At 43.2% G+C, this 21,969-nt stretch overlaps 1 protein-coding gene across 1 annotated transcript in view; it reads left to right on the forward strand.

The window, feature by feature from the left end:
* The first annotated feature begins 2,394 nt into the window (after positions 1-2,394).
* Positions 2,395-21,969, forward strand: part of LOC133004846 (protein bicaudal D homolog 2-like) — a 43,091-nt gene continuing 23,516 nt past the window's right edge. Inside the window, exons 1-2 of the mRNA XM_061074377.1 lie at positions 2,395-2,808; positions 19,800-20,012. Coding sequence (XP_060930360.1) covers positions 2,548-2,808; positions 19,800-20,012 — 474 coding nt within the window. The 5' untranslated portion in view covers positions 2,395-2,547. The remainder of the gene's footprint in view (positions 2,809-19,799; positions 20,013-21,969) is intronic.

Consider the following 21,969-nt stretch of genomic DNA (forward strand, 5'->3'; position numbering starts at 1 on the left):
ATATTAAGCTCGGGAATTTTGGGAATTTTGAAAAAAACAAAACTATGCAAATGAAAGGCTGAGCAATAAAAACATCATTCAAAACTCTATTTTAAAGATGTATGGAATGCAGAACACGCTGCACGTTGAGTTTCAACTGTGCATTCTTCCATCACATGCACAGATAACTTCCAGCATCCTTCACTCTACAGCAGGGCTATTGAGGCCTGCTGTAGTGTGCAGGACTAGTCAGGTAAGTTTCGATGATATTACTGGGGAAAATATATTAGCATGCTGATTGAGGATTGTTCATCTGTTCATCTAGCCTATTTCCATTCATTTATCCATCAATTGTAAAATATGTTTACAGATGATTCCAATTGTTTGGCTAACTATTTATATCTCTGGCATTGCATTAGTGTTTTTTTACAAACTTTTTTCTCATCTTATTCTACAGAACAATGCCACGTGCACTATCTCATGTGTGGAGACATTTCACCCCATCGAATGTAGAAGGAAAGGCTGTGTACATTTGCAAATACTGTGCAAAGACCTATGTTAAGAATGACACAACGATGCAGAAGCATATAGTCAAGTGCCCAGAGTTTCCTCTGCAGTAATGTGATTCTCTAGATTTAATCTGTAATTTAAGAACACACTTTTCTGTAACCATCAAAATAATAATTATCTTCCATATCAGTGAAATTCACTTACCAGAAAGCTATGAGGAAACCAGCTCTCTGTCACGGGTATAGTCAGGAAGGCAAAAGTAGTAATACCACATTATAAAATACCTCTTTACAGGTAAAGGTATTGCATTCAAAATCTTATATGAGGGGAAGTAAGAGCATTCTCAACTGAATTAACTTTCAGTGTCAATGGTATCTAATGCATGAATGCATTTAAGCAATGGAGCATTTTGATGCTTTAGTTGGTCAAGATGATGCAAATTGTATTTACATTATTTATAAAACATAATGTTAGGGAGTAGTTGCCTTGAACACATTCTATTCTATTATTTTACAAAATAGTTTTTCCACTATTAACTTTTATCTCATATTTTAAATAAAAACCAAACATGTGATAATATTGGCGGTTAACCTAATTTTGTACTGTTTATTTTGAAGACGTATAAATCAGAAATAAATTCTCTTCTCAAATAGTGATGTAATTTGTGTGTCTGTCAGGGATTGTGTGAAAAATAGAGTTTTTCTCGATTGTTTGCAGTAACAGAAAACACGAGTTCATGTTTATTCCGACAGGGGGCAGCAGATATTCGCGTGGCAGCTGCTGACCGACCTGTCAGTTTGATCTATTTCTATGACAACCAGGGGCTTGGACTGAGACTTCCGCGCTCCACATAAGCACAGAAGCAAAGCCTGATGGGAAATGAGTCATTTTAGTGTCGTCGCTGGGTGACACTATCTTTCCTGCTAGTACTACTACACTTCATTTCCCACAAAGCACTGCCATTCTGTAGGAGGAGCCCCAGCTGGTTGCGTAGGAACGTTCAGCTGTTTCAAACGAGCCGGTGTCCGCAGCATAAAGCTACCGGAAATAAGCAGATGTCCCTTCAAAATAAAAGACACGTGTTCTGATATTTGTTGAATATGTTGATAAAGTTCCACACAAATGTGACATTATCTACTTGTGTTCATATTATGTTAAAACTGGCAATGTCTGACACTATATATATTCTGCTCACTTTGTATATATTCTGTTTAAATTGTATATATCGTTTCTGATTTATATTTCTTTGCTGTTAAGTTGCATGTTTTGCAAATTTATTACTTTTATCAATGTCTTTTATTTATTGACTAACCCCAATACTATTGCAACATGGTAAATTTCTCTATTGTGGGATGAATATAGGATCATTTATCTAATCAACTAGGAGTAATCGATTATCATCCTTTATAATAATGTGCAGTCTTTTTTAGCCCTACTTTCCCTGTATAATTTTACGTGATGTATTGATTGTATGTATTGTAATTGTTTTTCTCTGTGGGCCCTGAGCCTATATTAAAGTTTATATATATTACAAAGCTTAACCAACTAAGTAACTAACTAACTCTACACATCATCCCTTCACGATATATACTATCATTTCAATATATATATCAACAATACAGAATAAACACACCAACTCAAGGCCTTGACGTCGGCCAGCGTTTTATTCTGAAACTCTGCACCCGGCCGGGAGTGTGACTTCCTGCCTGCGGTGCTGGATCTCCGTGCTGGTGCTCTGCGGCTCTATAGCTCCGACAAGCCGGGGAGAGGAGAAGCAGCCGCGGGACCTCAGCGATGGAGCTCTGATAGAACGGAGAGCTCCCCCCCCCTCCACCCCGGCGGAGAATCGAACCCTCAACCCCCACTCCCCCCCCCCTACATGACCAAAGAAACCGGAACGAGAAACGCAGGCGTAGCAATCATGCAGTTCAAATACCGACGGATCTGAGCCGCCGCCGCCTCCTCCGTCAAGGTTACGAAGACGCCCCAGCATCCCTCACCTTCCCCCCCGCCACCACCACCCACCACCTCACACCTTCCCCCCCGGACTGCCCCACCATGTCTGTGGAGGAGCGTGGACACCCCGACGCGATGCTGCTGCTGCGGCCGGACAAGGAGGCTCCCCCACGGCCGGATGAGTGGATGCGAGCCGAGATCCAGCGCCTGGCCCGGGAGCTGAGCCAGACCACGAAGGAGAAGATCCAGGCGGCGGAGTACGGGCTGGCGGTGCTGGAGGAGAAGCAGCAGCTGAAGCAGCAGCTCGACGACCTGGAGACGGAGCAGGAGGCCGTGAGGCAGGAGCTGGACCAGCTGAGAGAGGTCAGGAGAACCGGGACATCACTCATCCATCATATTACCAAATCATAATACACAGTTATGACACATCAGCCATATTCCTTATAATCGTTTTATGGGTGTTTACCTAATTGCTGCAGTAAATACTTGAGTTTATTTCTAATTACTCATCACTTCAGTGACAGGGACATTTGACAGGCATCTGTCATAAAGCAGCAGAGTTGCCCCCTCATCCTACAAGGTCATTCACTGCAGGATGAGAGGGGGGGTGCTGCTCTACCACCCCCCTCACCCCCCTCTCTCTTCACGCAGGGTATCCCCCTCATTCCACTTGCCACCTTTATTTATTAATGCAGCTCCTTCTTCAAGATAGGACATTCCTGTCTGAGTCAGAGTGAGTCGAGGTCTGCTGTGTTTCCTCCAGTCCTCCCCCCCGCCACTGCTCTATAATGTCTAAATCACTAATAGATCTATCATCTGTACGTGTTTAAACATTGTTAGAGGGGGGTTTTTCTAAAACGCTGTTCGGTATAAGACGTTCAAATCTGACTCATTTATTGGAATCTGTGTTTTTGTGTTTAAATCTGTCCTTCAAGCAGATTTGGACTTTTGAAAACTATATTTATATATATACATGTTCCGCTGTCTTTTAAAAAGCAGAAGTTTTATAGGGACATGAGATGATATCTTGTCTTTCAGCTCAGACAGGCGCTCCTCTGCGAACAGGCCAGGCTAGTTTAGTGTGAGGTATAGGGAGGAGGGGGGGGCGGGAGCAGGTTTGAATTTTTGAACCTTCCCGCTCAGAGCAGAGGAGTTACAGAGGAAACCAGACGAGTTGCGACCCCGTGGGAATGGAAAGAATGTTGAGAGTGACGGTTCGAGTTTGGCCGGCGTAGTCAGATAAAGGACGTGTCTGTTTTTCCTAACAGTGGTCTGACTCACTCACTCCCCCTCCTCTGTCATATCACACTGGGTCCAGTTTTCCTTCAGCCGTTTGTCAGTGTCCAGTATGAAAGTGTGGCTTCAGAGTGACGTGAGGGTTGCACAAACGGCCGTGGCCTCTGAATCTCGGTTGCTCACGTCCTTCCTTTGAGAAATGGATTCCTCCTGTGTGAGGCAACCAGCAGCTGACGGAGCTGACTTCGTGGTGAAGCCCTTCTTGGCATGCCAGAAAGCTGCTCATCGCTCCCTTGGTGTGTTTTTTTTTTGTGCTTTTCAGGGGAGAGACAAAAACACAGAGAGTTTCAGCTCTTGGCATCTCCCTCCTCTTCCTGTCTTGTTTTCCAGCAGCCTTCTCTCTCTCTCTCTCTAATGGTTGCTGTTGCAGAAAGGAGGAGTTCTCGGGGCTGTCTCAGCAACTCCTGCTCTGATTCCCATGCATTTCTTTTTTGGGCAAACAGGCCGAGCTCTGCCAGAGAGGAATGACAGCGGAAAACAAGCTCTGAATAGAAGAAACCGACTGGGAACAGTTTAAAAAGTAACCAAGGCTGCAAACGAATAAGTGAAAAGGGACATTTTGAGGAGATTATTGACGTTTTTTAGAAATATAGTTGTTTGTATGAAAGGAGCTCCCATTGTGAGTCTGGTTGGACTCTTTGTGTTGTGTCTGATCTTTCTCTCTGTGTCATAATGGGCCACAAACATCCATCTGTGGGAGTCATAAACTGGATTGTTTGCTCTCAGCTGGAGCAGGGGTTCTTTATTTGGCCTTGGGCTCAGGTTATGCTGGCTGTAGATCACTGATCAGATGTTCATGTTTTTGAAAGACCACAGCTATGGTCCTTTATCGTTCTTCCCATCCCCCTCTCAGCCCAGCAGCTTCTGGACGAAGGGCAGAAGTGATGCTATCACAAGAGCAATGCACACACATCCTCCTGAAACCCCCCGACACTTCCTCTGTATTGTCTGTTGGAGAACGGATAAGCACAAGATAAGCTACTGTCTCCACAGTGTCTGAAGTTAAAGCTTGAAGCAGCAGTGGGTTTGAGTCAAAATCAAAACTTTCAGAGTTAAACAGAGACCAGTCGTCCACATTTAGAGCTGCTCTGGCTCCAGAAGTAAATTTCCCATTCATTTTCTCCATTGATGTTTCAGGAAATCCCCATAAAATTGTTTAAAGTCTGGAACTAAGCCGACAAGCTATTTGAAAATTGAAAAAAAAAGATAAAGGTATGAGATTGTGTGTGCATAACTGTTGTAATATTAGAGGTACTACACTTTCCATGAACCACTGCAAACCCACAAGCTGGCCCTCATTCACACTACACTGTATTACATGTCCTGACTGACTTTCACCACTTTACACTTTCTTTTCCTGATATCTTAAAAAATCCATGTTAGAAAGACAAATCATAGTTGTGGTAAACATAGTGCAACGCCAAACGATCTGATAGTAGCTGACATGATTTTCGTTGTGGTAAAACGTTCCCTTGGAAACAGCCAGCTCCACCAATCAGAGACGTTGCTAATGCTTTTACACCTGAGGATTGTGGGTAGTAGCAATCCAAGAAGTGTCGCAGCTTCTCACGTTTGCTTTCTTTTGTTTAGCGTGATTTAGAGTTGACAGGTCAAACTAAACACATTTGACTCTTTCTATAGCTGTTGGTAAAGAGCGTATTTGTCTGGTCAGGAACAAATGCCATGTTGCCTTAGGTGCACGGCTACTATTTGCACTATTGCCAGCGATGTTTGGAGGTCTCTTCTCTTTCAGACAGACTGGAGTGGATTGTATGTGAGATTTACAGAGTAGCTCAACACGGGATTCTCTCCAGTGACCCTAAACCTCTCATTTCACTTCCAGCTATGTGCAAACACAACACAAACAAGAAAATACAGATTTATATGTATTCGTAGTGATTTAAATGCTCCAGATATCACTCTTTTTGTCTCAGTTTGGACTGAGACAGTCGATCAGTAATCATCATGAAGCTGAGCAAATTTCCCGTTTGGCCAGTCCTCACCGTCTTACTTCCCCTTGGACAGGACACTGATGTTCACACTGAAACACACCCCCGCACACACGCTACTCCTGAGGCTGGAAGATGGAGGAATGTGCTCTGCTGTTGCTTAGTTACCTCACGGCTCTGGGCCTGAATTGGAACCGCGGTGCTGCTTCCTCAGCAGGTGCTGCTTTCTGAGTGTACAAATAGCTTGCTATTATAGTACATATACACACAATTGTTGGAAGGAACCTTGCATTGGTTCATGGTAATTGGACATCACACTTTAGCATATATCAACCTTCAGATATATCAGCTGATATGAATATAAAACAAATTGGCAATGATTCCTAATATGTATCTATGACAACGAAATGTAATTGAGGGTTGATATTTCACAGTTTGACCATAAACCTTATTTTAAACAACCATAAATAAGAAGAAAACGCAATCACACCCCATCTTTTCTACATTGTATACTCAGTAAAATTAAGGTTTTCATACCGACTCAAAGTAAACATAAACAACATTATGCTATGTCTATGAAAGGCTGGTAAATCAATTGAGCTCTAATCATATCTAAAAGTCAATAAATTATATTTACATAAAAAGCAGCTCACTCCTCAATCAGTTCACTGATAGAAGCACCCTGGCTGCTAATGAGGCTGTATGGACTGTCCCCTGTTATCATGCTGGCTGAAGAGTACAGTTCCCTTCACTACGTACTGTAGATAATGACATTACGCTACATTACAGCAGTGGACGAGCGTGAGGTCATGTCTCCTCAGCTGTTGTCTAAGCCACTCACAAATGACATCCCGTGCCACACCTACGACTGTAATTGCGGCTCTGAAGGAAGCTCCTGTTCCTGTATATTGTGGACCTGTATGGAGGCTCAGATCAGATCTGCAGAGCATCTCACTTTTACAGACAGTCTTTAAAAGAATGGACAAGTATCAGACAAACAAAAACTGAGGGCTCTGGATACTGGGCCTTTCTTTTACATACACCTACACAATGCCCCAGAGCTTCTTGGGTCCTTGTTGCATTTCGACAAGCATTAGAGGCCACACACCATCATTCAGTCACCCACAGACCCTATTCTTCCCCATCTCTCCTCTCACTGTAACGGCAGCTGTGTACTGTGCTGTGGAATTCAAACAGACAATCAGAATCCAAAATATTGTTAAGCTCAGTGAAAGCTGGGTTCTCTGTGCCCGTCTAACTGGCTCATTGTGTGTTTGAGTCCACTGGGGTTAACAGGTCTTGGGTGTCATAGACGAAGAGAGGGTTAAACGCCAGCAGAACACAGTGGATGACAAAGGGAGTCGGCCCATTGTGATCACATTTGAAAGGATTGGTCACTTTTGTCCCCTTTGAAATGGCAGATCACTAAAGGATATATCCCAGTGTCCCTAAACAAAGATATCTGGTGTGACTGTAAGCCCTCTCTGTGGTGTTAAATGGGTTGGACGTCACTAGAAAATACAAGGACACAAAACCCATACGGGTTGCTTGTATTAGGAGTCATAATTATAGTCAGGCCTCACTGGGCCATGTTTCATCCACAGCTGCTCACTTTCAATTTTTAGTTTTCACTTTTCTCACTTACTCCAGCCATTTTTATAACTTACCCCACACTCCCTGTCCTCCCTTAAATACCTCATTCAAGCCATCTTACTCAATCATTGTCTCTTCAGATATGCTTTGGCCTGTATTTGGACGGCATCTGCTAAACCTTTAAGCATTGTTTGGGTTTTTCTAATGAGCTCTTTTATCCTTAATGTACTTTGTCGGGTGGCAAAACTGCAGTTAAGGGGTAATCTTTTCTAAATGGCACTAAATAAAGTCCCAAATCCTCTACTCTCTGGGTTGTAAGAGGATGAATACCAGCCACTATGCACAGGGCTTACAGAGGTCTGGGAGTCTGCCAAGCCCAGCCACACTCATCAGGCCCATTGCTGGGGACAGGTAGGTCCATTTTGGGGTAATGCTGCACAGAGGTTGTGTCTAAGTCTTGGGAAACTGCCCTCTTCTCCCTTGCCTGTCCCAGTAAACTCCAATGGCTGCAAAGCCTAGCAGTCTGTTGTGAGGGCTGTCCGGCCGGGCAGAATCTCTGTCTCAATGCCAATGTGCAAATTATTATCAAGATAATCATTGCAATAGTTTTGGAATAACATTTCAACCAATTTTTAGTGTCCAGACAGGCCGGTGTTTCCACAAAATCCACTAATGTAGCCTTCTGTGTCACAGAGGGACGACCATATGGTAAATGAAAGAATCATTCCATCTAGTTTTAGGTTTAGCGGCCCACTGCTAATCCCTAATGATTTTAGGAGCTTTTGTCCTTCACTCTAATACAATAAAATAACATCAGCATTAATCAACAGTTCAAGCAGAGGCCACATTTACTCTCAAGCATTAGTGGGTGGTTTTAATGACGATCTGTTTGAAGAGTGGAGTGTTTGTACAGTGTGTATAAATGAAAAGAATCAGGCCTTTGTTAAGTCCTGCTTGGGAAGGAGGTGACGTCGCAAAGAGCACATTCAGCACTCATGGTATGTAGTTTATTGGCTGTTTACATGACTTGAGTTCCTCGATGAGACAACACCAAGTTTGTCCACAAGAAGAATTCAATTTTGTTACTTTTCCTGGAAAGGTTTTCTCTTATGTAATTTTGTGTGCGTCATCAGGTCACACTCTGAGACACTGCCCTCTGGCCACAGTAAATATGGATGAAGTTATTTGTTAATCGAACCTAAACACAGTTGAACAACAACTGAGTGGAACAATTTATTTTGAGTATTACTTGAGTCCGCATATTGCAAATCCTGCTGTTAGTACATTTATTACATTGTTAATGTGTATTAACTTTGACCTACCCAATATAAAGACTTCTATCAAAGGTCCACAGAAGTCAAGAGGGCATGTAAGGAAAGCGGTACGGCTGCCCAGCAGGGTCACGATTCTTGCAGTGTAATCCAATTACTGAAGACTAGGGCTGGATCAGGCAGGGGTCCAGGCTAAAAGCAGGAGATGAGGTCATAGTAGTGACTGTGAAACATGGTTCACTGAGGCCAGTCTTCCGGTTTTCATGCTCTGACACTGGGTTACGACTATAAACTAATATAAATCTATAAACAAACAATCCTGTGTGCACTCACCTGGGTTGCCATTGTGTTTGCAAGAAACACGTGGACTACTTGTCCATACTCTGCATGTCCAATAAAAACCTAAATCTGCCCTTTATTTTACCTTGAACACCACAAATAGGCTGTTTCAGGACATATTTACTATGTTCACCTCTATTTGTGTATTCAATTGATTAGACTTATTAGTGGGGTTTTTTGTGACATTTTATATTGTGGGTGAAAAACACATTTGCCCTTGTGTTAGGTAATTTAGGTAATACTACCTGCCTGTATTGACTTTTTGTAACTCGAAACGTCCTGTTACATCACGTTTGAGGTGGATACTGAAACACATGCCCCTGTTAGCTGCAGGCCTTCAAACTACTGTTCAGGTCAGCATTTATTTGTATTGAGTGTAACCAATGAATCAGGTGGTGGAATGTGGGTAGAGTCTGAGTTAGTGACTGTTGGTGTTGAACCCTGTATGTATATTTTGAAAGTATGTGGGCGGCATCAGATTGTCCAACTATTATCTTTTCTGTAACAGAAGCCAAGCAGCGTGATCGGCTCATTACAACACCCTCACGTGATGTCAATGGCCTTTTTTATGACTTTATGTTTTGATATAAATCTTAGTCATTGCTTTACAGTAACAATAAGGGCTCCACATCATATCTTTCCTGTTCCTTCTATTGAAATCGGTCAGGACTGAACTCCTGTGCCCCTCCTGCTCTGCTTCCTGTTTACTTCTGAGGAGCCTGGTTGAGGAAGCATATGAAATATGACTCTGTTTCAGTCCGGATATCTTTTAATGGATCAGAGGAAGTGATCACATGAGGCTCATAAGGCCAGTCACCACTGTCACCTGCGTTTAACAACAGACGACAAGGAAGAAGTCCTAAGAATAAAGAAATTATCAGAGGAATATCCTTGCCTTTCCTGCTGTGCTAACCTCAACAATCATTGTGCTGCATTTCCTTTCCCAGTTTTCTAGGCTTTACCACCTTAACAGAGACAGAAAAGGACATTCAATAACCTCGTGGAGGCTCTTAGCGTTGCACTCAACTTTTATTTTGTTTCTCAAAAGCTTCCCATCATTATTTTTTTCCATGTCTATTGGTTTTCAATAAATGTATTGAACTGTGCTGAAAATCAGTAATTTTTTTTGTAAAGGATCGTTTGCTTTAAAAGTTTTAAAAAATGTGGATTTGCAATTTCATGCCAGCAATCTACAAGCGTAGTCTCTCTATACACGCAGTAAGGAATAAGAAACACACAAATGTTTATGTCCTTTTGATTTCCCCTTGAAATCAACACAACAAAAGATGGGGGTGACATATATTAGCATACATGACAAGCAGAAATGAACTTGTGGTAGCTATAAGTGGACAGATGGTGGGATCCCCGACCCCCAACCCCCACACACACACACACACAAACACACACACACACACACACACACACACACACACACACACACACACCCATATCCGCCCTCTAAAGAGGAGTTTGTTTAGTCCTGCAGTTTCTTCTCTGTAGTTTGTTCTAGGGCATTTTTCCCCGGCTCGATGCAGTAGATAAAGAGATCAGGGTTGAGATGCAGACTCGCAGTGTTCTCTGTTTACACGAGTGCATTCTGCCACACCCATCTCTGGTTCCTCTGAAATTCTACATAGTCTGCTCATCTCAATTATCCCCTGACTGTCAGAGGGGTTTCTCCCACCTCACCTAAATTAATTAGACCACAGGGCAGATTCGGTAACGCATCTCCTCCTTTTAATAGGCCATCTTTTCAAACATTAGCAAAACTCATTTCAAAGGGTTGTCCTTTAGCCCTGGGGTTTCCTTTTTATCTTCAACACCACGGTGCAATGATAGAACACCAGTATGTCTACATTCTATCCACAGTCTATACCCACTCCCTGCCACCATCCTCCTCCACCTCCCTCCCCAGGCTCCTATTGTAAATAGGCTTGTGGGCCTGGGTCGACCTTTTAAAACCCTCAGCATGGTGGAACAGGGGAGGGAGGAAATTGGAACAGAAAAGGGGTAAAAAGGAGGGGAGATCCATATACAAGAGTCAGGCAGGGGGCTGGCGGTACAGAAATAACAACATTAAAGTTTGGGCTCTGGAGGCACAACGAGAGGAGGGGTTTTAATTGGATGTGTGCCAGTCTCTCAGGGGTCCTTGAGAAATGGGGATATAGAAAGGGGGAGAGGTTTGGTGGGAGGGGAACTGGGAAATGCACGGGATTCCTGTGGGAACCAGCTTGCGCTCTTTAAATGTGAGAAAAACAGAGGTTGGTCTATTAAATAGCTTAATGAGTTTAAAGTGTTAAATGGAAATCTTTTTATAATATCTGTACAAAAATATATGTATAAATGTATAAATATGAATCATATACATGGGGGTGTTTTGCTCATATTTGTGCAATATTCCCTTCGGGGCATTGTGTTCTGGCTTGGCTTTCACTTTCTTCCATTATTTTTCCTTTTATACTGTCCACACATCCTGTTGGTTGAGGGAGATGTGGGCAGTAGCATGGGCTGTATTGAGCACAGAATAAAATAAGTCATTGTTAACCAACAAAAGACTAACAATGTGTGCTATATTCAGATAGGGCTTGTTTTCTTATTTAACCTTCAATACTTTATTTGAACACAGATGTGTGGTAGTGAGGCAAGCTCATTGTTGACATGGTCTCGTATGGAAGGCTTCCCCCCCCCTGACCCGTGACTTAACCTCAGTGGTAGAGAGAGGGTCAAACAATCGCATACAGGTTTTAATTATTGCGAATGGGGAAGGGGGGTCATTAGTCCCCATCTGGCTGGGAGCACGGGCAGGACCTGCCCAAGGGACCGTCCTCTGGGTCTGGGAGGGTGAACTGAGAGAGATAAGACAGGGGAGTTAGGGACGGCACATGGAAGAGATGTGGAGCCTTTTTCTCAACTGGAGTGGCAGAGGAATTGACAGAGTAGATCAGGAATGATAAATAGTTGTATTTGAAGTGGCACCTAAGATTGAAAACCTAAGGAGAAAGGCTATGCAGCCCCGCCCCCACCCTGTCAATCCCTCAACCTGATTGATTAAATGCGTCTCAGCGCTAATGGATGAGTTTAGGATGACGAGGGGGAAACACATTGGGGTGTAATATACAGCATTTATCTAAAAGACGGTTATTGGTAAGGTGACTAACTGGATACAGTTGATAGTGATAATACTACCGTATTATTAGCTATATATTGCTTGTTGTGTGTCTTTTTCCTTCTATGGTATCGATAATCGGGAAAACCGTGAAACCATTTCCTGTAACAATAGAGTTACACCAAAATCTCATATCGTGTCATTCGAAGTGTTAAGTCTAAGTTCCCAAATGAATGCACATGTGTTTGTGTGTCTAGCCCCAACATGCACCGGTTCCACAGGGAGCAGTGTCCTTTGGGAAATTGTCTGAAATCTATACCAAACATAGACTATATATCCAAAGCTATACTAAATGGACATCGGGTCCGATTCACTTCTTGTTTTTAGCAACGACTTAAAACAAAAAAAAAACTCCAGTCAACGCAAACAGATCTCTGGAAACTGGAGATGTACAGGACACGGGTGAGGACTGTTGCCAGAGAAAGAGGGAGGAGAGCAAGCTGTGCTGGGCTAAGCTCTGAAACAGCCATCTGTGTCCCTCGCACCCGTTTGCTCTGCCTTTACTGGCTGACTCCCGCTTCGTCACTGTAATTGGCATCGTAACCATAACGACGGGAGTTCCCCTGGGGTGCGGGCGCGTGGACCTGGGAGATCTCATCCAGACACAGAGCGTCAGGCAGAAGGGGGGACGGACAGATAAGGCTAACTTTGCATTGCAAATGATCGAGGTTTTGAATGCCTAGAACTGGAGCTGTTATGTGATATGAGCGAAGATAAAGAGCTCAGACTCTGCCCCAGAGGAGATATGGTTGTGCCATATATCAAATCTATTCAGTTTCTGCTGTCCCTTGAGTTTTTGACCCGTAGTCTGGAGCAGATTTAGCAGCTGAACTGTAGAGACAATAAACACCCAGGGATAAACAGATTCCATCTTGTGATCGTCTCTAACCCAGGATGCCAGTTCATAGATTAAAGTCAGAGGGAAACTCTATTGCAGTTTGCAGAGCACCCAAGGTTGAGTTTGGAAGCTAAATAGATAACAACAAGAAATAGGTACATAATATAACTGTGGGCAGACACTGTGACTTCCATGGAGACAGATAGAGACACAACAGTGGTTTGGCAAGATGAGCCAAGGTTTAGATGTATTTGTCCAATATCTTAGATTCCTTGACCCTGGAAGATTTTCGCGAAAAAGTTACAAATGAGAAACAGGCGGGTATTGCTTTCCCACTTTCGTGCTGGCAGAGGAGGTCCTCAAACTGATTTATGTGTAAAAGTTAGAGCTGCAATGGCAGAACAGGACACCATCTCTGTTTGGTTGTTATACAGCCTGCCTCCGATTCAGGAACGCCCTCATCTGAAATCATGCACAGGGGCATTGGTATGCTTGCTTCTTCAGTTCAGTGTTAACAAGTGGAAGGGGTCTTCTTAACACCAATAACATATTCTGTATTAAAGGTGCTTTGGAAGTGAGAAACAAAAACAGTAACTCAAGTCAGGACAAACCTTCTCAGGAAACGCTTAACCAAAATCTGCTTTTTCTGTAAATGTTAACCCACGGTTTGTTTTCAGGCTTACCTTGGGTTTCAGCCGAGTGGAATGAAAATGATCGTTTCTGATTCTGCGTCATGTAAATCTGTCTCGACTATTATATATCACATACTCTGAAGGCTAAATAAACTGTGCTCAGATCCGAGTTCTTTATCTCTCTGCCGGGGGCATAATGACTGTTTTACCCTGTTATACACAGTACCGAGCATTCAGGCTGACACAGACTTTATAAAAGCAGAAGTGCCGTCCACCTCCTGATGTGTTTCACTTTTCTATTCAGGTTTTATGTTTTCTCCGAGCTCCGGCCTTTGTCAACGTGTGACGAATACAGATAGGCGCGTGTTTGAACATGAGGTCTCATCTGACCACAGACCAACTTCACACAGAATATCTGATTTGGACGTCTGATTAGTGGCCTATGTGAAGCTGGAATTAAATATATGTAGTTCTCCCTAGCCAGATCTGATGAAAGTACAAACTAATGCTAAACAACTACAGCCTGATGTAAGGAGGGAGAATTTATGTAGAGAGTTCTAGAGCTCCCGCAGCCCAATTAAGCACCTCAGATTTGTTTTCAATAGTTGAGGACCAATTCTTTAGTGAGGCGTGTAAAGGGCCCCACGAGTCTGATTAGTACACTGCTCATGTGGAGAGATTTTAATGTGTCTACCTTCGCCCAGTGGCTCCATCCCCTCCGGCATTTGCTTTGTGGTTGTATTTTTTTAAGACGGTTTATGTCCTTAAGGTCTCGAGCTGACAGTTTTGTATTCAGCCAGTCTACTTGAGGCAATAAAGTTTATTTTCAAGTAAACACATCTTGTAAACTCACATGTGGAAGCGTTTCTCTCACCTTTTTGCTTTCCTATATTCATTCTCTGTAAAGCGCTCCTTGCCTGCGGCGTACTGTTCACGGCCTGTATGGTTGAAAACATTATAGTTTTACTCAGTGTTGGTGGAAACCCCTTTGAGGATTTGAACACTCGCCTCTTGCTCCTTCATCTGAGAGGAGAGAGCAAGTCTCGACAGTGCCGGAGTGCCAGGTGCTGCAGCATGGCTGACTGCAGGGCACAATGGGAAAATTGAAAATGAGACGTGTGTGTGTTTGTGTGTGAGAGGCTGTGAAATTGTCCAGGCCTGTGTGTGTATAATTGCCCAACGGCTCTATGCTATGCAGAGTGAATCAATGTGGCCATGTGCCAGGCAGCAGCTCATATCTATGCTTCGCTCATTCGCATTTCACTCGCCTTCTGCTCCCTTTTCTCCTTCTCTCCGTCACATATAACACCTTGCATGCCTCCAACTGTTTATTGCAATTTCTTCTTCGTTTTATAGAAGTACTATACAAGAATAATTATTTAATGTCCCTGTTTGAGTGCAGAAAATCCCTGCTCGAAAAGTTTAGAGTTGGAGTCAGAGGCGTAAACAGAGGAGATTTCTCACCAGTGGAGAGTTAATCGTCATACCAGTGGATTTGTCTTTTACTTTTCCATCCCACTTTCCACTGTAGAGTAAAGTCTGAAGTAAATAATTAGCTTGTCTGTTACACATCGTGTCGAGTAGTATCGGCTTTGGCATGACCTTCTCTAATCAGCAACAGAGCTCAGTGTAAATGTTAACTCAAACAACTATTCACTGCCACGTGAGGTTGGCGGCATTCCTCACAGAACCGAGCAGTTGTTGTATTTATCTGGTGTAGTGAGGCTGTTCAGTGTAGAATTCTGGGTCGGCCTTTAGTGCTCGGTCAAACACGTGCTGCTGGTTCGCCAGATGTCTTTTCACCACATGCCCGAAGAGATCTGTTATTATAAAGAGTTGATCGTAGACAGCTAAATATAGAACCACCTCAGAGCTATTTGTCCCTTTAGTGTTGCCGTCTGCGCAGCGGCCTGCGAATGGAGGCAGAGACAAAACGGGGGAGAAACGCAGCTTGTATCTGCTTATCACCACAAACTGGGAGTCCACGTGAGCTGCGCTTCACGAGGCGAGAGAAGCCATTCAGTGTGTCTTCTTTTTCTTTCCGCTCCACGCCTCCTCCTCCGCTAGTCGCCCACAGTGACATCGCTGACCTTCAGACTTGCTGCAACTCTGCTTTGGAATCCAGGGTCAACCTTCAGCACTACTCACAAAATCAATCTGCATGACTCAGTGTTACATTGTTCAACATTCGTCATCACAGGATGCCTGTGTCATAAAAAGAAGACTGCTTAACTGTGCTAAAATCAGATCATTCTGTTTTCTGTAAGACTTGTGAACCAGTCTCATATCACAATTCTGCATCTCTAGGGTATGCTATCTGATTTTGCACGAAAGGCATGTTCTGTTGTGCATGTCAGGTCATGACAGCATTATGGCCTGAAGTCAGTGCTGAGATGAGGGATGAAGGAATGCAGCTCACTGTGCTTTTTAATAATTATACTGTCTCGTAAAATTTGAAAGTGTGTTTTATCGATGTAGAGTCAATGGATTAGACTTTTCTCTTGTTTTTTATTCACTGTCTTTATTGTAGCATTTACTCTTCCCTGGATGTCGTCTCCAGCTTGTTTTTCTCTTTGCAAGTTTCATTTTGATATATTTGTCATGATATTTGTCTGGAAACGGCTTTACAGTAAAATGAGTATAAGGAATGAATGAAAAGAGCAGGTTTTTATAATCTGGCTCAGCAACAAAGACGTTTTTTGACTCCTGTCCTGACTCTCCATTTCTTTTTTTCTGGCTGCCTCTTCAACTGGTCTTTTTTCACCAAGCTTTACTTTTCTATTGGAGTCATGCTATGAAACCACAGGGGGCTGAATGGAAACTTGAACAATGAGATGATTAGAGCTACAGCAGAGATTGAGGAAACAAACCCAAATCTAGAATGCTCTTATGGGTTCTGCTCCTAATGCAGGGCTTTTCAAAAGAACCGGCTCATATTGATTGAAATGCTCTTGGCCTCCTACTTAAATCCAGCCCAGCGTTCAATTCATGTGTGGAAGAGTTAACTTGAATGTATTGGATTTATTCTCCAAATCAGAAGGTCTGCAATAATCAGATCTCTTGAGACATCTCCACCACTGTCCTCTCTTCTTGCCTCAACAAACACTTTTCTTTGCCAGCGGAAGAGAAACTGAAAATAGAATTTTAGATTTGGTCGACTTCAGCTCCACATCACCTCTGAGACCAGCAGTATTGATCTGTTTGTTGCTTGCCAGAGACCTAACGCTCTTCCCCCCCCTTGTGATCTTTACTCACCGGATTAAAGGAACATGCACAGTAGAATTCTGAGCAGGGGAAACCGGTGTGAACTCTGTGACCTATATATTCTCTCTGCTTTAATTTCCTATACCAAGTAAGGTGTTGCTTATATGAGCAGCTGGGATGTAGGCTTCAGAGGCCAGTGTTTAGATTCCTCAGTCCTGGTTTGTCTCACCTTTTAATCAGCACACTTTGAAGTCTGTGGTCAGATTAGAGGACAACGCAGTGATCACACCACACTTCATTCGAAACACACACACAAAGAGAGTCTTTGTTAAAGCCTTTCCTGTCAAATAATGCACTGTTGTAGCAACATTTGTTTTGCAGAAAGATAAACCCACAGAAAGGTAATTACATTTAACACCCTCAGTGTAAAATAAGTTCCATTACCAGAGGAACCAGTGTTTTGATATCGACTGTAAGATCTCATAGCAACATGCTCCTTCCTTAAGTTAGCCTGTGTTCGTGCAGCCTCACAGCGTCTCTATTTACACTCGTGAGGTTTCCATGCAATAATCAGGCAATTAGGCCGTTCACAGCCTCCGTTATGGTTCCAGCAATGTAGGGGAGGCTGAGGATGAAAAGGCGAAGTAAGATCAGAGAGGGCTCGTCTCATTGTATCAACTCCTCCGTCACATCATGCTTTGATCACAGTGATTATGTGCTGTGATCTCCATATGGCGGCTTGAAGCACAAAGTCCAGCCCAGCATGGTGCCTAACCTCAGTCCATAATGTATGCACTCATCTGGAATCAGAACTGGCTTCTGCACAGGGATAAATCTCTGAAATGATCCACTTCTCCTTCTGTAGCACCATAATGTTTTGCTTTAATCTACTGTGAGGGAAATCTATGAGGAAATGCAGTCCAGACAGCTTGCCAAAGACTAAAGACATACCTTTGATTAGCTTTACAAGGGATTAATAATGCACGCTCACATGTCCAATGTAAAAAAAAAGCAACATATGCCAAGCTAAAGATGAATTATAAATTGGGTAGGCGGCTCACTCCTAGATTATAGGCGTGCGGTCGCGTGCGGCCCCAATTTACTCTCCCCTAAAAGTAGCCTAAGGCCACGCTTGGGGAGCTGAGATTAAAGACCTGGGGTCAGTGGGTTTGGGCTGCAGGGGCCTCTCCTTTTTGTTGAGGACAGGCCTCTTAGATTGGATTGATTGGAGTCCCTGCGATATCCACCATGCACCAAGATTATGATGATGGGATTCCTCTCATTTCTGATTGGGATAATCCTGCATCTTGACTTTCTAATCAAATCTAGCCTGCGGCTGATTGATGCAGTGATTTTTAATTATTTTTATTTTTTAAAGCGAATGGAAATGGAGGGCAAGGTATGAGGAACACTCACCACTATCAGAGGTTACTGGCATTAGTAGTTTATTGACAGACACGTGTCAGGAAGGACCCGTGCAAACTTTGGTCTGATTACCTAAGCACCTCCCAGTGGTTAGAGCACTGGGATTACAAATTTTTATATTTTGAGGATGATTAAGGTATTTGTTTACATCTCTCTGCCATAGAGCTGCAACCAACAGTTTTATACTTATAATATTTTTATTATAAATTAATCTAACATTTTTTATTTTACTTCATTGGTTGTGAGAAAAAACTAAAATCTTCATATTGCTTCCAAAACTCAAAGATGGGCATCGTTTCAATAAAAAGTTACTTACATTATTAACCATTCATCACAATTGTTTCTGATTAATCATCTCTCATTCAATTTAACAACTCATTTCAGCTGAAGTGTTGGGCCTCAATAGGTATTTGATCTAACTTGTGCAGCAATGAGGTTGGCTTTTAGAAAGATGAGTTTCTTTATGCTACACCCTCATTTAAAAGTTGAGTCTAAATGAAGCTTATCGTGCCTCTGAGTGAGAGTTAAACTGGTCCCCGTCACTATCTTTCTGCTTTGACTGTCATCTTTCCTCAAATATGAGAGGTATCCTAACTACCATGCACGAGACATGATGTCACGCACTCCTGTAACCCATTGAACTAGTTTTGCACGTTTGCATATTCGTCTTAAGCCGCGCAAGTAGGTCAGTTGGAGTAATAGAAATTTCCAGATTTTCCTTTCTATAAAGGAATTACTGGGATTAATACGATACCCAGTCAAACAGTAAATCCTACCGCAGCCGCATCACGTGCAGATGTATGAGGGTAGCAGGTCAGAGAGCAGAGACAGTGCGGCGCAGATTAAATCCAGCGCCTCAGGTGATTTCAGATCATTTGCTGCGCTCGAGCTGCGAGCATCGGAGTGATTCCATCGGATCACTGGTGGTTACAGGATTGGAAATAAAATCTGTAATCAGTGGCATGCTTATTTTGAAATGGGAGAGAGTGGCCTAACCTATATTCTGCTGCAGTGAGGGTCTAACCCTCTCCCTTCCTCTGTGTGTCTCCCTCTACGTTTGTTGTCACTCCCTTGCAGGCCATTGACAAATTTAGGTCAAAAATTACAGCAGCACTAATAATAGGGATGCATCCTTTCATATTCCAGACTCACACTCACACACTGTTCACAGCCTTTCATCAGCCTATATTCCCTTTACAGAAGGTAGAAGCTGAAGCCAATGGCACCCCTGACTCTGCTATGATCCCTGAGGTATTAAGAGCATTATAATACGGGCTTCTCGTGATCACCCGGACACGTCCATTTGCTCTACTTTTCCTGTTTCATTTTCTCATCTGTGGAGTCACTGCAAAGCATCCTGTGTGTCAGGGAGGGAGAGATGGTGGGGGGGTGAATGGGGTAAGACGGGATGATGCAACACAGATGGTTCCTTAGTGATTATGCCGACAAGGCGATGGTAATATATGGTGTTTTTGTAGCCCAAGCCCCCATCTTGAGACAAGATCAGTGTCACTTTAAAGGAGTTTTTGTCACTTTAGTCTTGATATTCAGCATTTGAATCATCTGATTTACATTATAGCTCTTGTCTGGCCATTGAAAGCTATTAACCAATGCACATTATGTTCTTCATTGTATCTTTAGGCCTTTGGACAAGCGTACTCCAACCACAGGAAGGTGGCAGCAGACGGAGAGAGTCGCGAGGAGTCGCTAATCCAGGAGTCGGCCAGTAAGGAGGCCTACTACGAGCAGAGGGTCCTGGAGCTGCAGACCGAGCTCCGCCAGGCACGCAACATCCTCACCAACACCCAGTCTGAGAACGAACGTCTGGTCACCATCTCCCAGGAGTTGAGAGAGGTAAAAGAACAAGACACAGAACCAGAAACACATAGATATATGTCTGTGCCAAGTTGTGAAAGGATTTTAAATGTAAGATTTAAAAAGGGATGCCAACACAGCAAGCAACAAGCATGTAGGATATTGGAAGCATCAACACAAAAGGGCCTGGTAAATGAGCTTCAAAGATTATTCATCAGAAGACATCAGTACTTTGAAAATGAACTCACTTCAGAGTTTAAGGGAAGTGCTGTGTCTTGTGCTCTTGTTTGCCTCTAGCGTCTGAGAACAACAGGTTTGTTCATGCTATCGTGTGTTTTTTTAGGTCTTAGGCTCCCGAAAACCTGACAAAAGCTGATTTTATTCAACCTGTTCCATGCAGTAGTTTTGGGACTGTACTCTGTCTCGTGGTTCGGTGTCAATAATTCAAACATGGAATGGGGGGGCAATGTTGTTCTACCTTTTAGCTGGCAGCTGAGGTATTTATAAAGCCAAATTTACTGAAGAGCCGATCAGGAACCCAAGGAATACTTTACTTTTATTTGTTTGCTGGGTGCAAAGATGTTTCAAATGAAGAGTAAGGACTCATCCTTGACCTCAGAGTCTGGTGCGACAGTCCTTTATAAAGTAATAACTGCACCTACATTCATCCACCTCTGTTGTAGGTTCAGTGTTGTTGTTCAGGCCTTTATTAGGGTGTGATTGAAGAGCCAGCACCTGATCTGTTTTTGACATGTTAAGACGAGACTAATAACTCTAGAACAGATTCCTGGCTGATTAAAGCAACACCTTGCCTTCAAGCTTAATGTGATGTTCCTCACAGCTTATTGTGATGGAGGGTGGAGTGATAATCACACGAAAGAGGAAAAACACTGAGACCATGGGAATGTTTTCATTTAGCAAAAAGACAATGTCGTGCTTATGCGTATTGGCTCGACTTAAGTTCGGGTGAACCTGTCCCTCAAGTTGTGACATTAGTGACAAAAACACTCCACCTCAGACAAGCCCTGTTCTGTTCTGTTTGACTGAAGCACAACTTCATCCAAGCCAACCCACACCCTTTACATATGTCAGTATTTTGCTCACAACTGTCATAATGCAAACCTCTGTTGTCTGCGCCCCACTTTGGACAATGTCTGACCTCGCTCGCTGCTGCCATTTCCATATACTCACAGCTAATTGACCTCATTAGAAGAGGCACCAGTGAAGTGCAGAGTGTGGGTCGAGCCTCTTTGCCAGTGGGCCGAGCAGGCAGGGTGGTGCGTGATGGAACTTGTGATGAGGAGATTTGGAGATTGAATTAAGCAGCAGCAGCACAAGTTGCAATCTCGCTGACTGGGGGATGTACGGAGCTCTGGGGACGCCGGCTTCGATACAAATACTGAGAGACATGAAGAGGTGGAAAGAAAAGATGAACACAGTCTGACGAGGGAGCGCTGGGAGCCTCTCACCTTTGATGCACTGGTCTATGCTCCCTTGACAGCAGAGTAAAGGCTGGAATAATAAAGAGGGGGCAATTGAAGTAGTAACTTGTTTGAAGGTTAGGATTATATTAAGAGAGAAGGAGCAGACCAGACTAATGCTAGATTTAACTTCATTTGACACTCAGCTCCACGTAGCTGTGTGATTGGAATTTCTCTGTATCTTGATTGTTGCATCACATATGTATTTTGTGCAGGAATTCTTTGGTGCAAACACTTTAGTAACTGCATCTCTGTGTTCAGTCAGATACATTTTGCTATATTCATTCTATACCCACGTCTCCATTCAAAAACCAACAATACCCTCCCTATATTTGATTTTTATTTTTTTATCGGGAAAAGTCGTACAATATTTTGCCTCTTTCTTGGCCCCTGTTCCCTCCCCTCTGTATAATGCCCCTGCTGTGCAGTACTTAAACCCATCAGTACTGCAAATCTTGCCGTGTGTGTGCACGGCAGATTTAGCTGAGTCTTCTGTTTTGCAGGTCAAGTTGGTA

This window comes from Limanda limanda, chromosome 7, assembly GCF_963576545.1.
Source record: "Limanda limanda chromosome 7, fLimLim1.1, whole genome shotgun sequence".
NCBI lineage: Eukaryota > Metazoa > Chordata > Actinopteri > Pleuronectiformes > Pleuronectidae > Limanda > Limanda limanda.